This window comes from Vulpes vulpes, chromosome X, assembly GCF_048418805.1.
Source record: "Vulpes vulpes isolate BD-2025 chromosome X, VulVul3, whole genome shotgun sequence".
Classification (NCBI taxonomy): domain Eukaryota; kingdom Metazoa; phylum Chordata; class Mammalia; order Carnivora; family Canidae; genus Vulpes; species Vulpes vulpes.
In genome coordinates this window covers 26,381,199-26,395,747 of record NC_132796.1, presented here as the reverse complement: position 1 = coordinate 26,395,747, position 14,549 = coordinate 26,381,199, and the positions used below count along the sequence as shown (strand labels likewise).

Genomic DNA, 14,549 nt, shown 5'->3' with positions numbered 1-14,549 from the left:
CACAATGGCTAAAAAGTGGAAGGAGCCTTGGTGTCCATCGACAGATGAATGGATAAAGAAGCTGTGGTCTATGTATACAATGGAATATTCCTCAGCCATTAGAAACGACAAATACCCACCATTTGCTTCGACGTGGATGGAGCTGGAGGGTATTATACTGAGTGAAATAAGTCAATTGGAAAAGGATAAACATTATATGGTCTCATTCATTTGGGGAATATAAAAATTAGTGAAAGGGAATAAAGGGAAAGGAGTGAAAATGAGTGAAAATATCAGGGAGGGAGACAGAACATGAGAGACTCCTAACTCTGGGAAACGAACTAGGGGTGGTGGAAAGGGAGGTGGGCGGGGGGGTTGGGGTGACTGGGTGATGGGCACTGAGGGGGGGCATTTGATGGGGTGAGCACTGGGTGTTATGCTATATGTTGGCAAATCGAATTCCAATAAAAATATACACAATAAAATAAAATAAAGTGTGCAATACTGATGTACACTGATTTTTTATATATGTACACCCATAAAACCACTGCTAAAACATTCTCATTCCCCCAAAACAACCTCGTGCCCCTTTGCCAACCATTCTTCCCCTTACCCCTGGCCCCTGGATTAGCATGTATTTTGAAGAATTTTATATAAATGGACTTGTACAGTATTTTTTGTGTATATGGTTTCTTACTCTTAGCATAATGAGTTTGCATATCAATAGTTGAAAATCAGTAGTTCATTCCTCGTTAATTGCAGAGTACTTTCTGTTGTATGGATAATACCATATTTTGTCTTTCCATTTCCCCGCTGGTGGACATTCGGGTTGTTTTCTAGGCTGGGGATGTGATGAGTAAGGCTGGGAAAGATTGTATACTTGTTCTACCTCACCTCACAAATTGTAATTTTGAGAAGCACAAGACAAAAATAACCTTATGGGTCACGTGTCTATTGGTCTATTGTATTCATACCAAGTGTTATCTTAGTTAACAAGCAACTAGATGACAAGTACCAGGGAGGGGCCAGAATTTGTGGCCATTTTGCAGTGTATTGCAGAGTGTTAGAGAAAAGTTACCAGCATGTTCTTTTGCAGACTGAGAGGACTCTGAATTTAGGTGTAGATAAAATGAGATGTGCTCTGATAATTCTTATTTTGTGAGTAATCACGTTGGGCTAAGCAGTTGGTATGTAGCTTAATGGGCAATGGTGGAAACAAAGTATCTATAGTCCGGTGATTTTCAAAGATGAAAAATACTAATGAGAAATATAGTTAATTAATCACTTATTACTACAGCATATTCCAGTGCTGTAATTAAATGCTGAAGAAAGAAGGATTATGACTTCTTTTCTGGTTATTCTCCTGGTTGGTCATTCTCTTGAAGAGAATTTTATTCTCAAAGTGTTGTTATTTTGACTCTTAATATGCTTCATCTCCCCATAGCTAGGGACTGGCTAACGTGTTCCTACAATCAGATAAGAATCTTTTTTCTTTCGTACAAATCTAGTCATTATCAGTCTTTATAAATACTTACTCAGAGGAAATTTCCCCAAGCACTTAATAGGATGGATTTATAGGTATTTAATAGAATGGGCATCTTTCAGCCCTAAATTGTCACCATTTTGTCAGGCATACACTTGCCAATTTGTTGGCCCACACATGGGCACTCTTGCTAGCAAGGGCTTCACAGGAGGTCCCATTGCAGAGAGCAGAAGGATTATTTCTCGGTTTATGTTTTGCAGTGCGCTGCTCAGACAGGCAATACGCAGTTGCGTGCAGTGGTGTGAGCTACTAGTTACTCCCCTTGACAATACTTTTAGCAGCAATGTTTTTCCTTCTGCAATGTGGCAATATCACCATGTCATTTGGAATAAAAAGAAAAGGCTGAGTGATTCCGAGTGTACTCTTATCCCGTCACCTCAATGAACAGCTGGCAGAGAGGACCCTCCCTAAAGCTCAGAGCATAGTCTCAGCCCCTGCAGCACCCCATGTGGGGAGAACTTCAGATTTGATGAAGGCCTCCCCAGCTGGTTTCCCCTCTTGAATCTTGGAATGCCCCTCTGGTCTCTTGTAACGCTCCAGCCCTTACCAGGGAATAAAACTGTGAGCCGAGTGCCCCAGCTTACTTCCAAATCTTCGTCTAGGAACTAGCTGTATAACCATCTGATAGGTACACATTCTATCTTTCTCTCCATGCAGTGGAGGTCTCTAGCCTTCCTGTTTTTTAGCCAGTCCACAATAAAAATTACATTTTATGTATCATCCCAGTGCAAACATGCGTGCACACACACATGTTATCTATATCTATTTCTCTGTGTTTGTATGTGGAAAGAAGAGTTTCACAAAACATTGCTTATCCTTATGGTGTAATTCATTCTCGTATTTTCTATTCTTTTGTCATTAAAACCAATATTAGTGGGGTGTCTGGGTGGCTCAGTGGGTTAAGCGTCTGCCTTCAGCTCAGGTCATGATCCTGGAGTCCTGGGATCTAGCCCCACGTCAGGCTCTCTGCTCAATTGACCGTCTGCTTCTCCCTCTCCCTCTGCCCTTCCCTTCCACTTGTGCTCACATGCTCTCTCTCCTTCTCTCTCTCACTCCACTCTCTCAAATAAATAAATACAATCCTTATTAAAAATACGATATTAGTGATGATGCACTATATGAATTTCACATCCTATTAATAGTTCATGACCTACAGTCTGAAAAAATACCGTACCATGTTTTATCCCGAACTCAGGCCTGGCCATCAGAAAGTGGCATTCTTGGCTCACTTTGCTTTGATTCCAATAAGATGGCTTTAGCTCAGGTGCATCAGACAGTTATGTTGAGGGGCACCGTAAAGACAACTATGAAGGGATTTTGCCGAAGATTGACATCATGCAGTGTCTTCTCCTATTTGACAAACGAAGCAGTAATTTTATTTAGATCTAAGAGCAGAGAACTAAGATTTTGCTTTGCTTCACTTAAAGAATTATGTTCCTTTCCCCTTATCAAGAATCCAAATAATAAAATCAAGTTTATTTCCTGTTCCCCTTTTTCTTTTGCTTCAGCATCCAGAAAGCCCACAGCTAAATCATAACCCCTTTCAAAAACTTTGCATTGAAAATATTGACAGGGCAGCCCGGGTGGCTCAGCGGTTTAGCGCCGCCTTCAGCCCAGGGCCTGATCCTGGAGACCCAGGATCGAGTCCCATGTCAGGCTCCCTGCATGGAGCCTGCTTCTCCCTCTGCCTGTGTCTCTGCCTCTGTCTCTCCCTCTCTGTGTCTCTCCAGAATAAATAAATAAAATCTTTAAAAAGAAAAAAAGAAAAGAATGACATATAGAAAAAGTTTCATCTTGAGTATACGGTACAATGAATTTTCAGTCTGAACATACTTCCATAACCCACATCCAGATCAAGAAACAGAACATTATCAGCCCCAGAAGCCCCCCTCCAGGCTCACTTTCCATTCATTACCCACCCTCCAAGGGTAACCACTATCTTGAATTTGAACACCATAAATTAATCTGGCCTATTTATGTACTTCATGTAAATGGAATCCTATAGCATGTATTCTCTTGTGTCTCGCTTTTTAAAACTCACATTCATCCATAGTGTCATATGAAGTTCATTCTCATTGCTATATTGTATTCCACTATGTGACTATGCTGTGATTTATATGTTCTATTGCTGATTGACACAGATACAAAGAATTATATTAGAAACATTTTAAAATGTGTCTTTTGGTGAATATATGTATACATCCCTTTTGGAAATACATCAAGGAATGGCATTTCTGGGTCATTAGGTATGCATGGGTTCAGCTTGTATACATTCGGCCAGTTTCTCAGTGTGGTTGTACCACTTTACATTCCCATCAGCAAAGCAAGAGAGTTCTAGTTGCTTTACATCCTCCTCCATGCTGGTGTTGTCTGTCTTTCTCATTCTGGTGGGTGCGCATAGCTAAATTTTACAGACTGTATCAAGCCCGATGATCTTCAAATCTGTGCTCTAACTTTTCCTCCCTTCTTAATGTTGTATTCTATTTATACTTTCTTAATCCTGGATTTAATCTATTCATTTCTGAGATTAATTCATTCTTATAAATTGCACTACAGGTTTTATGGAACAATATGAGTTATAAATACAATGTATGTATACACAGATATGAATCCTCAACTTAGTGGTACCATTATCAAAAATCCTAGAGTCTTCTCTTTCCTCCAGTTCTCACATCTACTTGGTTGAAAAGTAGAATTGATTGTATCGTGTAACCTGTCTTGGGTTCAACTGTGCCACCAATTCCCAGTGCTGCTTTCTTAATTCAGGCTTTCATCCTCTCTCTCTGTTTTTTTTTTTTTTTCAAAGATACTTACAGCACAAAGGATCTGATTTTTTTATTGAAGTACAGTTGACACACAATGTTACATTAGTTTCAGGTGTTCAACATAGCAATTGGACAACTCTATAAGCTATGCTGTGCTCACCACAAGTGTAGCTCCCGTATGTCACCACAGAACGCTACTAGAATACCATTGACTGTATTCCCTCTGCTGAACTTTTTTTTTCCTGTAACTTACTCAGTCCATAACTGGAAGCCTGTGCCTCCCACTTCCCTTCACCCATTTTGCCCAGCCTCTCTTAACTAGACTATTTTAATAGTCTACTTGGCATACATTTCCATTCTGCCTCATACCTTCTTTCCCATGCTTGTTTCTTTCCACTCCAAATTAAATTCTCTTTAAAAAGAGAAATATTCACAAGTACAGATGATGCCAATTTTTTTTCTTGTCTTCCCATCATATGAGGAAAGGCTTCTAAGGGATGAGAGTAATGCTACCTGTAAGGATGTAGATTCCCACACTAGAGTCTTGATAGTAACTCAAGAATGGGATTTGATATTCTAGTGTGGAGAGTATATTTTCTTTTTCTTTTTTTAAGATTTTATTTATCTGAGAGAGAGAGAGAGAGAGAGCACGAGCAGGGGAGGGGCAGAGAGAGAGAGAGAGAGAATCTCAAACAGATTCCCCACTAAGCACAGAGATCACGCAGGGCTCGATCCCAGGACCCTGAGATCATGACTGAGCTGAAGTCAGACGCTTAAACTGCTGAGCCACCCAAGTACCCGGAGACAGTAATATTTTCTGAATATTAACCTTCCTGAGATACAAAAGCCAATATTGGCCCAACTCTTTTTTGAATTCCAAAAAGAGGATAATCTGATTGTATAACACAGCAGTATGTTAACATTTAAAAATCTGTGCTTTAGTAAATTATTAATATGAGAGATTAGCTCACAGAGTCAACTTAAGAAACTTTGCTTCTGTTCTTCATGTACTAACAAAAACATACATAAAACCTGGTGAATTAAACCTAGTTAACTCTTCATTGCCATGTGTGTTCCTTAATCCCAGTAGGTCAAACCACCTTTCCCTTTTGCTTCCTTTTTCATGTCTCTGCTTCTGTACTCACAATCTATCTGATACTGTGTTTCCTCATATATGAGTCTATCTCTCCTCCCACACACACACACTCTAGATTCCCCTTAAAGTCTACACTATATTTGGGTGGCCCTGGTCATAGAACCTGGTTGCTGAAATTTTAAACTATTTCCATGTCCATCCTCCAGACACTTTCTAGGTTTTACTAATAGTAAAGAACAGTGAAAAGAGTTTAACTGATTGGTGGGCGCCTGGGGGGCTTAGTCGGTTAAGTGTCTGCCTTTGGCTCAGGTCATGATTCCAGGGTTCTGGGATCGAGCCCCAGAGTGGGCTTCCTGCTCAGTAGAGAGCTTCTCCCTCTCCCTCTGCCCCTCCTCCTGCTTGTGCTCTCTGTCAAATAAATAAAATCTTTTTAAAGAAAGAGTTTAACTAATAGGCAAAGACATACATAAGTGCCCAATAAATACATCATGATCATAGTCATCTGAAGAAATGAATATAGGGAAATATGTAATAGAGAAATTTATTCTAGGTACAGCACATGAAAAAAAATTCTCAGGGATCCGTGAATGAATTGAAATTCCTTACATTCATATTCCTTTTATCTTCAAAAACAACAACGACAAAATAAAGCCTTGACAAAAAGAAACCAGAGCTAGAGTACAAGATTCAGCCCTTGGTAAATCATTAAGTGGTTAAATTGGTTTTAACCTTCATTTCCCCCTTTATGGATTCCAGTCCGTGTCTGCCCCTGGGGAGTCCTGATGACACCCTGGCTGTTGAAGGCCTGTCCCCAAGAGGACTTCTCCATCAGCGTGCAGGGGATCTTTGTCTCCCACTGTCTCTGGCCAAACCCATATTCACTGTTTCTCTCACTACTCCAGGGTTCTGCTCCTTGACAATACGAACGTGAATACACCTTTGAACGTGTGTGTATAGTATGGATATTTTAACCTCGGCCCCCCTAAGTATGATAGCAAAACAGTGCACATTTTACTCCTATCTCAGGCTTGTGGTTACTGATTTATCTTGCAAAAAAATCTCACTTTATTTTACCCACTTGCTTCCTTCTTAGATGTAAAAAAACAGAAGAAGGAAAGGCTCCTTTTGCAAATTGCTAAAAAGGCAAGACAAACTCTGAGACCGCTCATTTCCCCTCATACAGCAGTCTAAAAATGGCAAGTGAAAGTGTCTATGCTGAATTTATTTTGTGCTGTGTTCCCAACAGTATTCCTGGACATACTGGGTTCTCTTTTAAGGAATTGTGACTGCACAACAGGCTACTTTGCACTAACATAGCATCCCCCCGGCCTTCAGATCGCTTTCCCAGTCATTATGTCATTTGACCCACAGGATGGCCCAATGCAATAGTATCTGAATTTTACAGATGAGTCAACAGAGATCCAGAGGGGTTAAGTGGCCTCTAAGGGGCAGAATTGGTCTGGAGCTCTGCCTTGCTCGCCTTCATGCCTCTGCCGAATATACAGCTACGCTGGCTAAAGATTAAAAAACTGCTTTAGATTCTGGTAGATATTCATCTCAAAGGGAGGGGGAAAAAAACACTGGTGTCTTCATTTGATAACATTTGAATATTAAATCTTCCTTACCTGTTTCAATTTAGGATGACTTCTTTGTTCACTTAATTGACTGGTAATTCCTTTGTTTACTTTCCTCCCCCCCACCCCATCTCAAGAACCAAGTCAAAAGTATTAAAAATGGTTACATTAGCATTTAACTTTTTTTTTTTTAATGAAATTCGAGTGTTTCAGAACGGGTAATTTAGGCATGCATGTATGTAGAATTTTGCATTTTAATTAAAAAGCCTCAAAATGAAATGAACTTCTGACAGTAACAGATGACTACTTCTAAAAGCTGCGTTGCTATTTGATATATGTTCAGTGTTTTCTTGTGGATAATAAGTCCTACGACTTGTTTCAAGAAAAGTGACAGGACTAAAACAATTAAAAAAGACAAAGCTGCTCTTTTTTAATCATATGCTCATAAATAAAACTGGGTTGTGAATTATTTCCAGAGAAGCAATTGACAAAGTGTAAGTAAATCACTCTAAGAACTAAAGCTGTCTTGCTTTTTTTTTCTGAATGTTCAAACCAAACCTGTATCCTTGTCCAATTATGAATTTCTTTTGACAAATAAATATTTACAAAGTGTGAAATATAGACTTTGTGCACTTCCTAAGGCCAAATCATATTGTAAAAACTAAAATTTAATATTTTCTCTACCTCAAATACACCGAAATCAGAACATAACTTAAAAATCATTCTCTCTTGCAGCAGACTGTCCATTAATCATTCTTTAGATAATATTGGCTTTGTGAGTTTTCAGGTAGAAAGAAAAACTGTAATTTCTAGATTAGAAAATCTGAGTATTTATGGATTTGAGGAAAACAATAACATCTGGCAAAAGAGAATTTTCTGTATGAAGTCAAGAAGGACAGCTCTTTCAACACCTCCCCACCCCCCATTTTCCTGTGGAAATTCTTTATGTGGTAAAGGGTTTGACTGGGTAGATCCAAGGGTTAATTTACTTGTGGTCTGGGAGAAGACTGAGACTTGCCTTATTATTTATTTACTTTTTTTTTTTAATGTGGTGTGTGGGAGGAAGGTAAAAAGAGGCCCCAGAATGAATTCACTAATTGGGGTTTTCACCTGCTGTGAGTCTAATCGAATACAAAGCCTTATTTGTAGCTGAAGAGGAAGGGAGATTATGCAGAGTGTCAGAATTTCTGCCTAGTTTTGAAATTCCTGTTATTTGGCACAATCTTTTGGGAAAGGCAGACAGATAGTTATAGCTTTGAGCCCTTGTTAAGGTAGACCAGGAATGCTGTCATCGTTCTGCTGGAACCACCTTAACCAGTTACCCATTTCTAGCAAGTGGCAGTGAGTTTTCTATACACAGGGTAGCGCTGTAGCCACAGGCTAATAGGTACCCTGGAAGCAACCACTGGCCTGTGAGGTTAATGAAGTGTGGCTTTATTTTAGTGAAGATGCTAAACTTCACATCTTTTCAGATGTTCGGTGTGATATAGTGGCTCTGGGAAGCTTTGAAAAATCTTATTAAAAGAAAACTGCATGGAAGGGAAGCCGAATTCAACTGGGAACCCATTTGGTGAAATCTCTGGTTTGGATGGCAGCTGGCTCAGAGAACTTTCCTCAGCCTGGCTTACTCTGTCTCCCTGCAGGGGAAGGGCCTGAAAAAAATAGGCTTTTGTGTGGGTGTGAAGTACTCTGTGTCTGAATGTAGAGGCCTCTTCATTTACTAGTTAATGTGAGCCGACTGGATATTCTGATATCCAGAAGATGCTGGTTTTCAGATTGATCTAAAGAGATAGTTACACATATTTTAATTAGTACACCGTGGTATTTGCCCCAGCTAGCAGTGACTCACCCACCACTGTAAGCATCTATCGGATGGCCAAGTCACTGTTCAGGCCTCATACTTGTACCATGCACAGAGAAATATGGAATCGTTCTGCATTTGCTAATGTGCAAATGCTGAAGTTTTTTATTTTATTTAATTTTTTTTATGATAGTCACACACAGAGAGAGAGAGAGAGAGGCAGAGACACAGGCAGAGGGAGAAGCAGGCTCCATGCACCGGAGCCCGATGTGGGATTCGATCCTGGGTCTCCAGGATCGCGCCCTGGGCCAAAGGCAGGCGCCAAACCGCTGCGCCACCCAGGGATCCCGCAAATGCTGAAGTTTTACTGTAAAATGTGTATTATGCTTAACGGAAGGAGTACCTCCCCTCCAAATGATTTTTATAAAACGATACAGGTGATAGTAAAGATTGGCTAGGGAACACAAAGCAGCTCTGCTAGAGATTCTTGGAGCTAGAGGTAGCTGGCCTCTTGGGGGCAGGGAAGCCGCTCACAGCCATCTCTCCACAAGTGCCAAGTGCCGGGTGCAAACCATTCCCTGTCCTTTCCCTTTCTGCTCCTCATTTTGCAAGGGAAAAATCTGGCCCACACTGAACCGCAAGCAGCCTAAAAAGAAAAGGATGTATTTGTGGAAGATCAGAGCAGCTTGGCCTCTGCCCTAGGCCTTTCGCACCCTCCAAGCAGGCACGGTATGGGGCTCATCCAAACCCGTGACCCTGCAGCACTGACTTGTCACACCAGCAGCCCTAGTGCAGATATCTTCCCTCCAAGCTCCAGACTCAGATGTCCAACTGCCTTTGCAGCACACCTCAGACTCATCATGCTTCAGACTGAATTGGTCCTCTCTCCCTGACCCTCTTCTGCCTGAACCTGCCCCCTCCTCCTGACATTCCTGGCTTGGCGAATATTACTCACCCAGGTTTGGGATTCACCCTAGAGCAGCGACTCAACCTTGGCCGCCTAGGAGAATCCCCTTAAAAATCCCAGTGGAGACAGAACATGAGAGACTCCTAACTCTGGGAAACGAACAAGGGGTGGTGGAAAGGGAGGTGGGCGGGGGGTGGGGGTGACTGGGTGACGGGCACTGAGGGGGGCACTTGATGGGATGAGCACTGGGTGTTTTGCTATATGTTGGCAAATTGAACAACAATAAAAAAAAAAATCCCATGCCGAGGCCAATGAGATCAGAATTGTGGGGTGGTGAGACGCGCTGGTGGCCAAGCTTGAGGCCCATGGTCCTCCATCTTCCCTTTCTTCCATCCGCGCATCTCATCAGCCATGACTCCCGTAGTCTTTAGCCTTCTTATTTCTCTACTCGCTGCCACTGTTGCTCAGCTCCTTGTCATACTGCTTGTATCTGGTCGCCTAATTCCAGACTCTTCTGACCCAGCCCCCACTCCATTTTCCTGAGTGCTTTTTCTAAAAGGCGGATACAAGGGAACCACACTCCCACACTCGTGCTTGAATTCACACCTTGCAGGACACAGGTCAAACTTTGAATCCTCATGCTAGGTCCTTCTCAATTTGCCCACCTACTGAATCTCTCTTTTGACATTCTCTCTCAAAGATCAAATAGACCCAATCCCCTCCCCCAAACTCTTGAAAAGAAAAAGCTCTTTGTGGCCTCTTTACCTTCACACCTGCTGTTATCACCATTCATTATCCTTGATTTGCCTTTACCCCCAACGGACCAGCAGCTCCTTTTGGACCTACAGAGGAGGCTTCTAGAAAGAGCTGTTCAGTGAATGAAAGCAGTCTTCTTTTTGGCTCCAACAGGTGGAGTTAACTTATTCCTCCATCAGGAGTCCCCACTCAGCATCCAATTTAGTGACCCAGAGGGTGGCTTTGACTGGATGGCTTCCTGTTTGGTCAGGAGCCTGGGAAAAATAGATGATACATTCAGAAGTGGTACTTGAAAAGAATGTAAGAAGAAGGCTATTTACAAAAACAAGAGCAGTGTCAGGGGGAGGACAAGAGCAAAGGGAGGACCTGGAAATTGCTGTTGCTTTGGGAATGACCACCTGGCAAGACTTGTGGCTGTGAGTAAAGGAACTTAGCCACTGCCAGGTCAAAGGCCAACAGGAGGGAGCTTGGGGAGTAAATACACAAATCTCTCTCTCCTCCTGCCCTCTATCTCCTACTGTAGGCTCTTCCTCATGGCCTGCCGCTGGCTAAAAGCAAAAGAAAGCCAAACAACTTGAGAGAGCCTGACTGATGACATCCCTGGAGGTCTGACCTCCTGGGGCACAGAGCCCAGTAGAAAAGGACAGAGAATAGAGCTGGAGGGGAGGATGAGGGGATATCCAGCACAGTCTCTTAGGTCAGAGAGGTCCTCAGTTTTCTAAGTACATGCAACATTTAAGGGGTTCATAGACTGGAGTTTGGGGTATGGAAAAATGTACTGGGTCACTTTCCTGCACCTTATTCCATCTCATTCCTTCCTTAACCCTATTTGTAGCAAACCTGTTCTCCTCTGCTGTCAGACAGCAGTGAGATTGCTTATGAGTACATAAAAGAAAAAAAAATACAGATCTTCCCCCCACAATAAAAGAGGCCGCATCTCCCCATGGCAGCATAGCAGAGTGGCATAGGCCTCAGAGCAAAACTCCCTGCTCCAGTCCTTGCACGGTCACATTCTCACCATGGTATCCAGATGAGCATAGCTCGTGGTAAATTCTGGAGTCAGAATTGCAACTTGTTTTTTCCTGGTGGCAGAGCCCCATGTTCCATTCAGGTCTCCAATTCACATCAAAACAGGAATAACAGCTACTATAAACAATGTATTTTCATACATAGCATCATTATAGAATTTATATATGAAATGAAGATATATGTTATGGTATTTTCTCAATGCCTTTTCCTAACAAGCAAAATTCATCATCTAACTGAAACTGACAGTAAAACAGTTACTGTGATGCCCGTGTCATTTCTTAATAATACTTTGAGTATTTAATTTCTAAAATAACATCAAGAGTTGGGAACAAGTCTTCAAGTGCCTATAACTCCAGTCTAAAAAAGAACTTAAAGATGTATTTTTGAGGATTGCCATCTGTCAAATTTAAGAAAAAAAATCTGAATAGCGATTTCTTATTTTCCATTCTTTTTTGTTGACCAACGAATGGTTCCTAGTAGTTTTCTAGGTGAACAGTGAGGAAATAGACTTGAGCCTCTATGTTCTAGAGAAACGTATCAGCACTCCTGAATCTTCCGTGGGCAATTTAAAAGTGCAAAACAAACAAACAAAACAGAATAAAATGAGAAAGGAGAAGCCTGACAAAGCACAAGTGTTGCAGACCTTTAAAGGATTGATTTCTGATGTGTACAAATGCCCATGCCGTGAGGTTTGTGTCTTTTCATTGAAATAAACATAAACAGTATTTAAGTGATTTGCCCCATTGACACGGAGATTTCGTCACTGATTAATAGCAAAGGCCACAACTTCCTCATGCCAGAATACTAATCCTTCTCCCCCAACAAAGACAGGGGCAGACCTAGAATCTGCAGCTCCACCAAGGGACAACCTCACCCAAAGGGAATCCTAGTGTGCCCCCCTCAGACCATAATAGAAGCTGCCTCCACCACTCACCGGCACAAAATTGCTCAAAGACAGCATTAATAAGTCTCAATTTAGGAGGCAAAATGCCAGCAGAAGGGCTATATTTGCTTTAAAATAGCAAAACCAATCCTACCTACACGCACAAGTCTTCCGTGATAATGTTTACATTTTTATTTGGTTTGTCAAGGGTAATGAAGAAACTTGGCACCCCTTTTCTCTTGTGTGCATGTAGTTTAGTTCTTGTCTCTTTCGTCCTGCTGTCGCAGACCGTAAAGGGAGATCGGTGTCCACGGTGTCCCTTCAGCTCGAATGTTCTATGGGGAGACAACGTGGAGCAAAAAAAAAAAAAAAAAAAGAGGATATTTAAAAAGAAAAAAGGGGAACACGTTTTAAACTGTAAACTGAAGTGGAATGAATCAACCAGAAGAGAGAGTGCAAAGGAAGTAGTTGAAAGAAGATAAAAAGAAAAGCAGGCCAACAAAATAAACGAGCAAAGGGAGACAATAAAATCACTAAGGGGGTTCATCTTAAAATACTCGTGGGACTCTAATCGAAGATCTTATGTGGAGGTTGTGAAAACTTACTGCGCTAATGAAGGCTTTCTTTGCAGAATATTCCCAGGCTTGGAATGATTTTGCATAGTTAACCTGCCTCGTCATATGGCAAACTTTAAGATTAGCAACATTTGAACTGTCCAGGCCCTGCCACTTTGCCCATCAGATGTTCCATTGGAAATGGTTTCCTTTTAGATTTCTTGAAAATAACAGCAAAAGACCAACTGTGCCACACCATTGGTGGTGGTGTTTTCTTCAGAGTCTACGCCAGTGGTTCTCAAACTTCAGTGTGCTCTTTTCTGATTCAGTAGGTCTGGGCTGGGACCTCTGGCATCGTCACTTCTCAAAAGTCCGCAGGCGATGCCGGTCTTGCCCTCCTCTACTTTGAGCACCACAGCTGTTAGACACGTACGGATGCTTCCTAAGAAGCCCGTTCAGCCCCGGACGAGCATAGCCTGAATTTCATGTCCTTACAGCCCTACCACTTTAATCTTCGACTGAGGGAAAGCGGTGAGGGGAGAGAACTCTGTGATTTTTCTCTCTCAGATTCTCTGAAAAAGAAAACTCTGAGCCCGCACACTTAATTATCTGCAATGAGGTCATTTGCACCCAGGTCATTTATTTAGGCAACAAGTAGGCTCGCTGGAGGTTTAAAGACTGTGCTCGCAGGGCGGTGCGTGGCTTTCAGGTTCCCAGGACCACCTTAAGTCCCTTCCTCCGTCGGCCTTTCCTCTTTCCTTTCCGTTTTGCGAGGCTGAGCCCCGGCGCCGGTCGCCGGAGCCCGGGTTCCCAGGTCGCTAGGTGGGGGCGGAGCCCGGCCCGGCCCCGCCCCGTCTGCCTGCAGCGCCCCCTCCCCGCCCGCCGCCCGCCCGCCTGCCCGCGCCGGCTCCTCCGCAGTGCTTTCTGCTGCGAGCCTGGGCGGCGGCGGCGCTCGACTTTCGGGGAGCCCGGCGGTTCTGGGAAGCTCACTCCTCCGCTCGCGCCTTCCTTCGCCCGCGGAGCCCTTGCAACCATGAGGGAGCAGCTCAAAGGGTGAGTGCATCACGGCCCCCTCGGATCGCCGCAGTCCGTGCACTTGTGGCACGGGCAGTGGGCGACCGCGGGCGGCCAAAACTTGGACGAGCGCAGCGGCCGGCCGGACTCCGGGCGCCGGGGCGCCTCCCCGGCGGGTCCTTGCTGCGCCGCTGCAGGTGCGTCCCCGGGGCTTCCCCCTCGGCGCCAGGCAAGCGGGGAGCCCCCTTCCTCGCCTTTGGGATGGGCTCGGAGAGATAAAGCTGATTTCTCGCCGTACCCAGAGGGGACGGCGCGTTCCCCACACGGGGATTGGGGCCGCGGGAGCTTCTTGCTCCTTTCCGGGCTGTGTGGACGTGAGCCAGACAGGCTGTTCCTAAATCGTCGCTCGACCTCGCGGAGGGAAGGGGCGCGCGAGGCTTTACCTTCCATTGCGCCGCAAGTGCCAAAAGGTCAACTTTCTGCCTGATTTCTTCCGAGGATTCCAACTGACATTCCCCTTGTTGGATTTTCTACTGTGCTCGTTCCATGCCCCAAGACTTGCAGAAATCAGGAAGGAGAGAGAAAGCAATTAAAGCCCAGAAGTCCAGGATTTGACACAGAGGATCAAGGGTTTTTGTTATAGTGGGG

At 43.4% G+C, this 14,549-nt stretch overlaps 1 protein-coding gene across 11 annotated transcripts in view; it reads left to right on the top strand.

Moving 5' to 3' along the window:
• Positions 1-14,549, top strand: part of DMD (dystrophin) — a 2,426,617-nt gene that overhangs the window by 2,264,704 nt on the left and 147,364 nt on the right. Inside the window, exon 1 of one of the 11 annotated variants that reach the window (XM_025997419.2) lies at positions 13,559-13,940. The exons of 7 other annotated variants lie outside the window; for them this stretch is intronic. In XM_025997419.2, the coding sequence (XP_025853204.1) occupies positions 13,921-13,940 (20 nt within the window). In that variant the 5' untranslated portion in view covers positions 13,559-13,920. Of the gene's footprint in view, positions 1-13,558; positions 13,941-14,549 lie in introns of those variants that run through there. 3 more of the 11 variants (XM_025997417.2, XM_072743163.1, XM_072743162.1) reach the window with 3 other exon arrangements.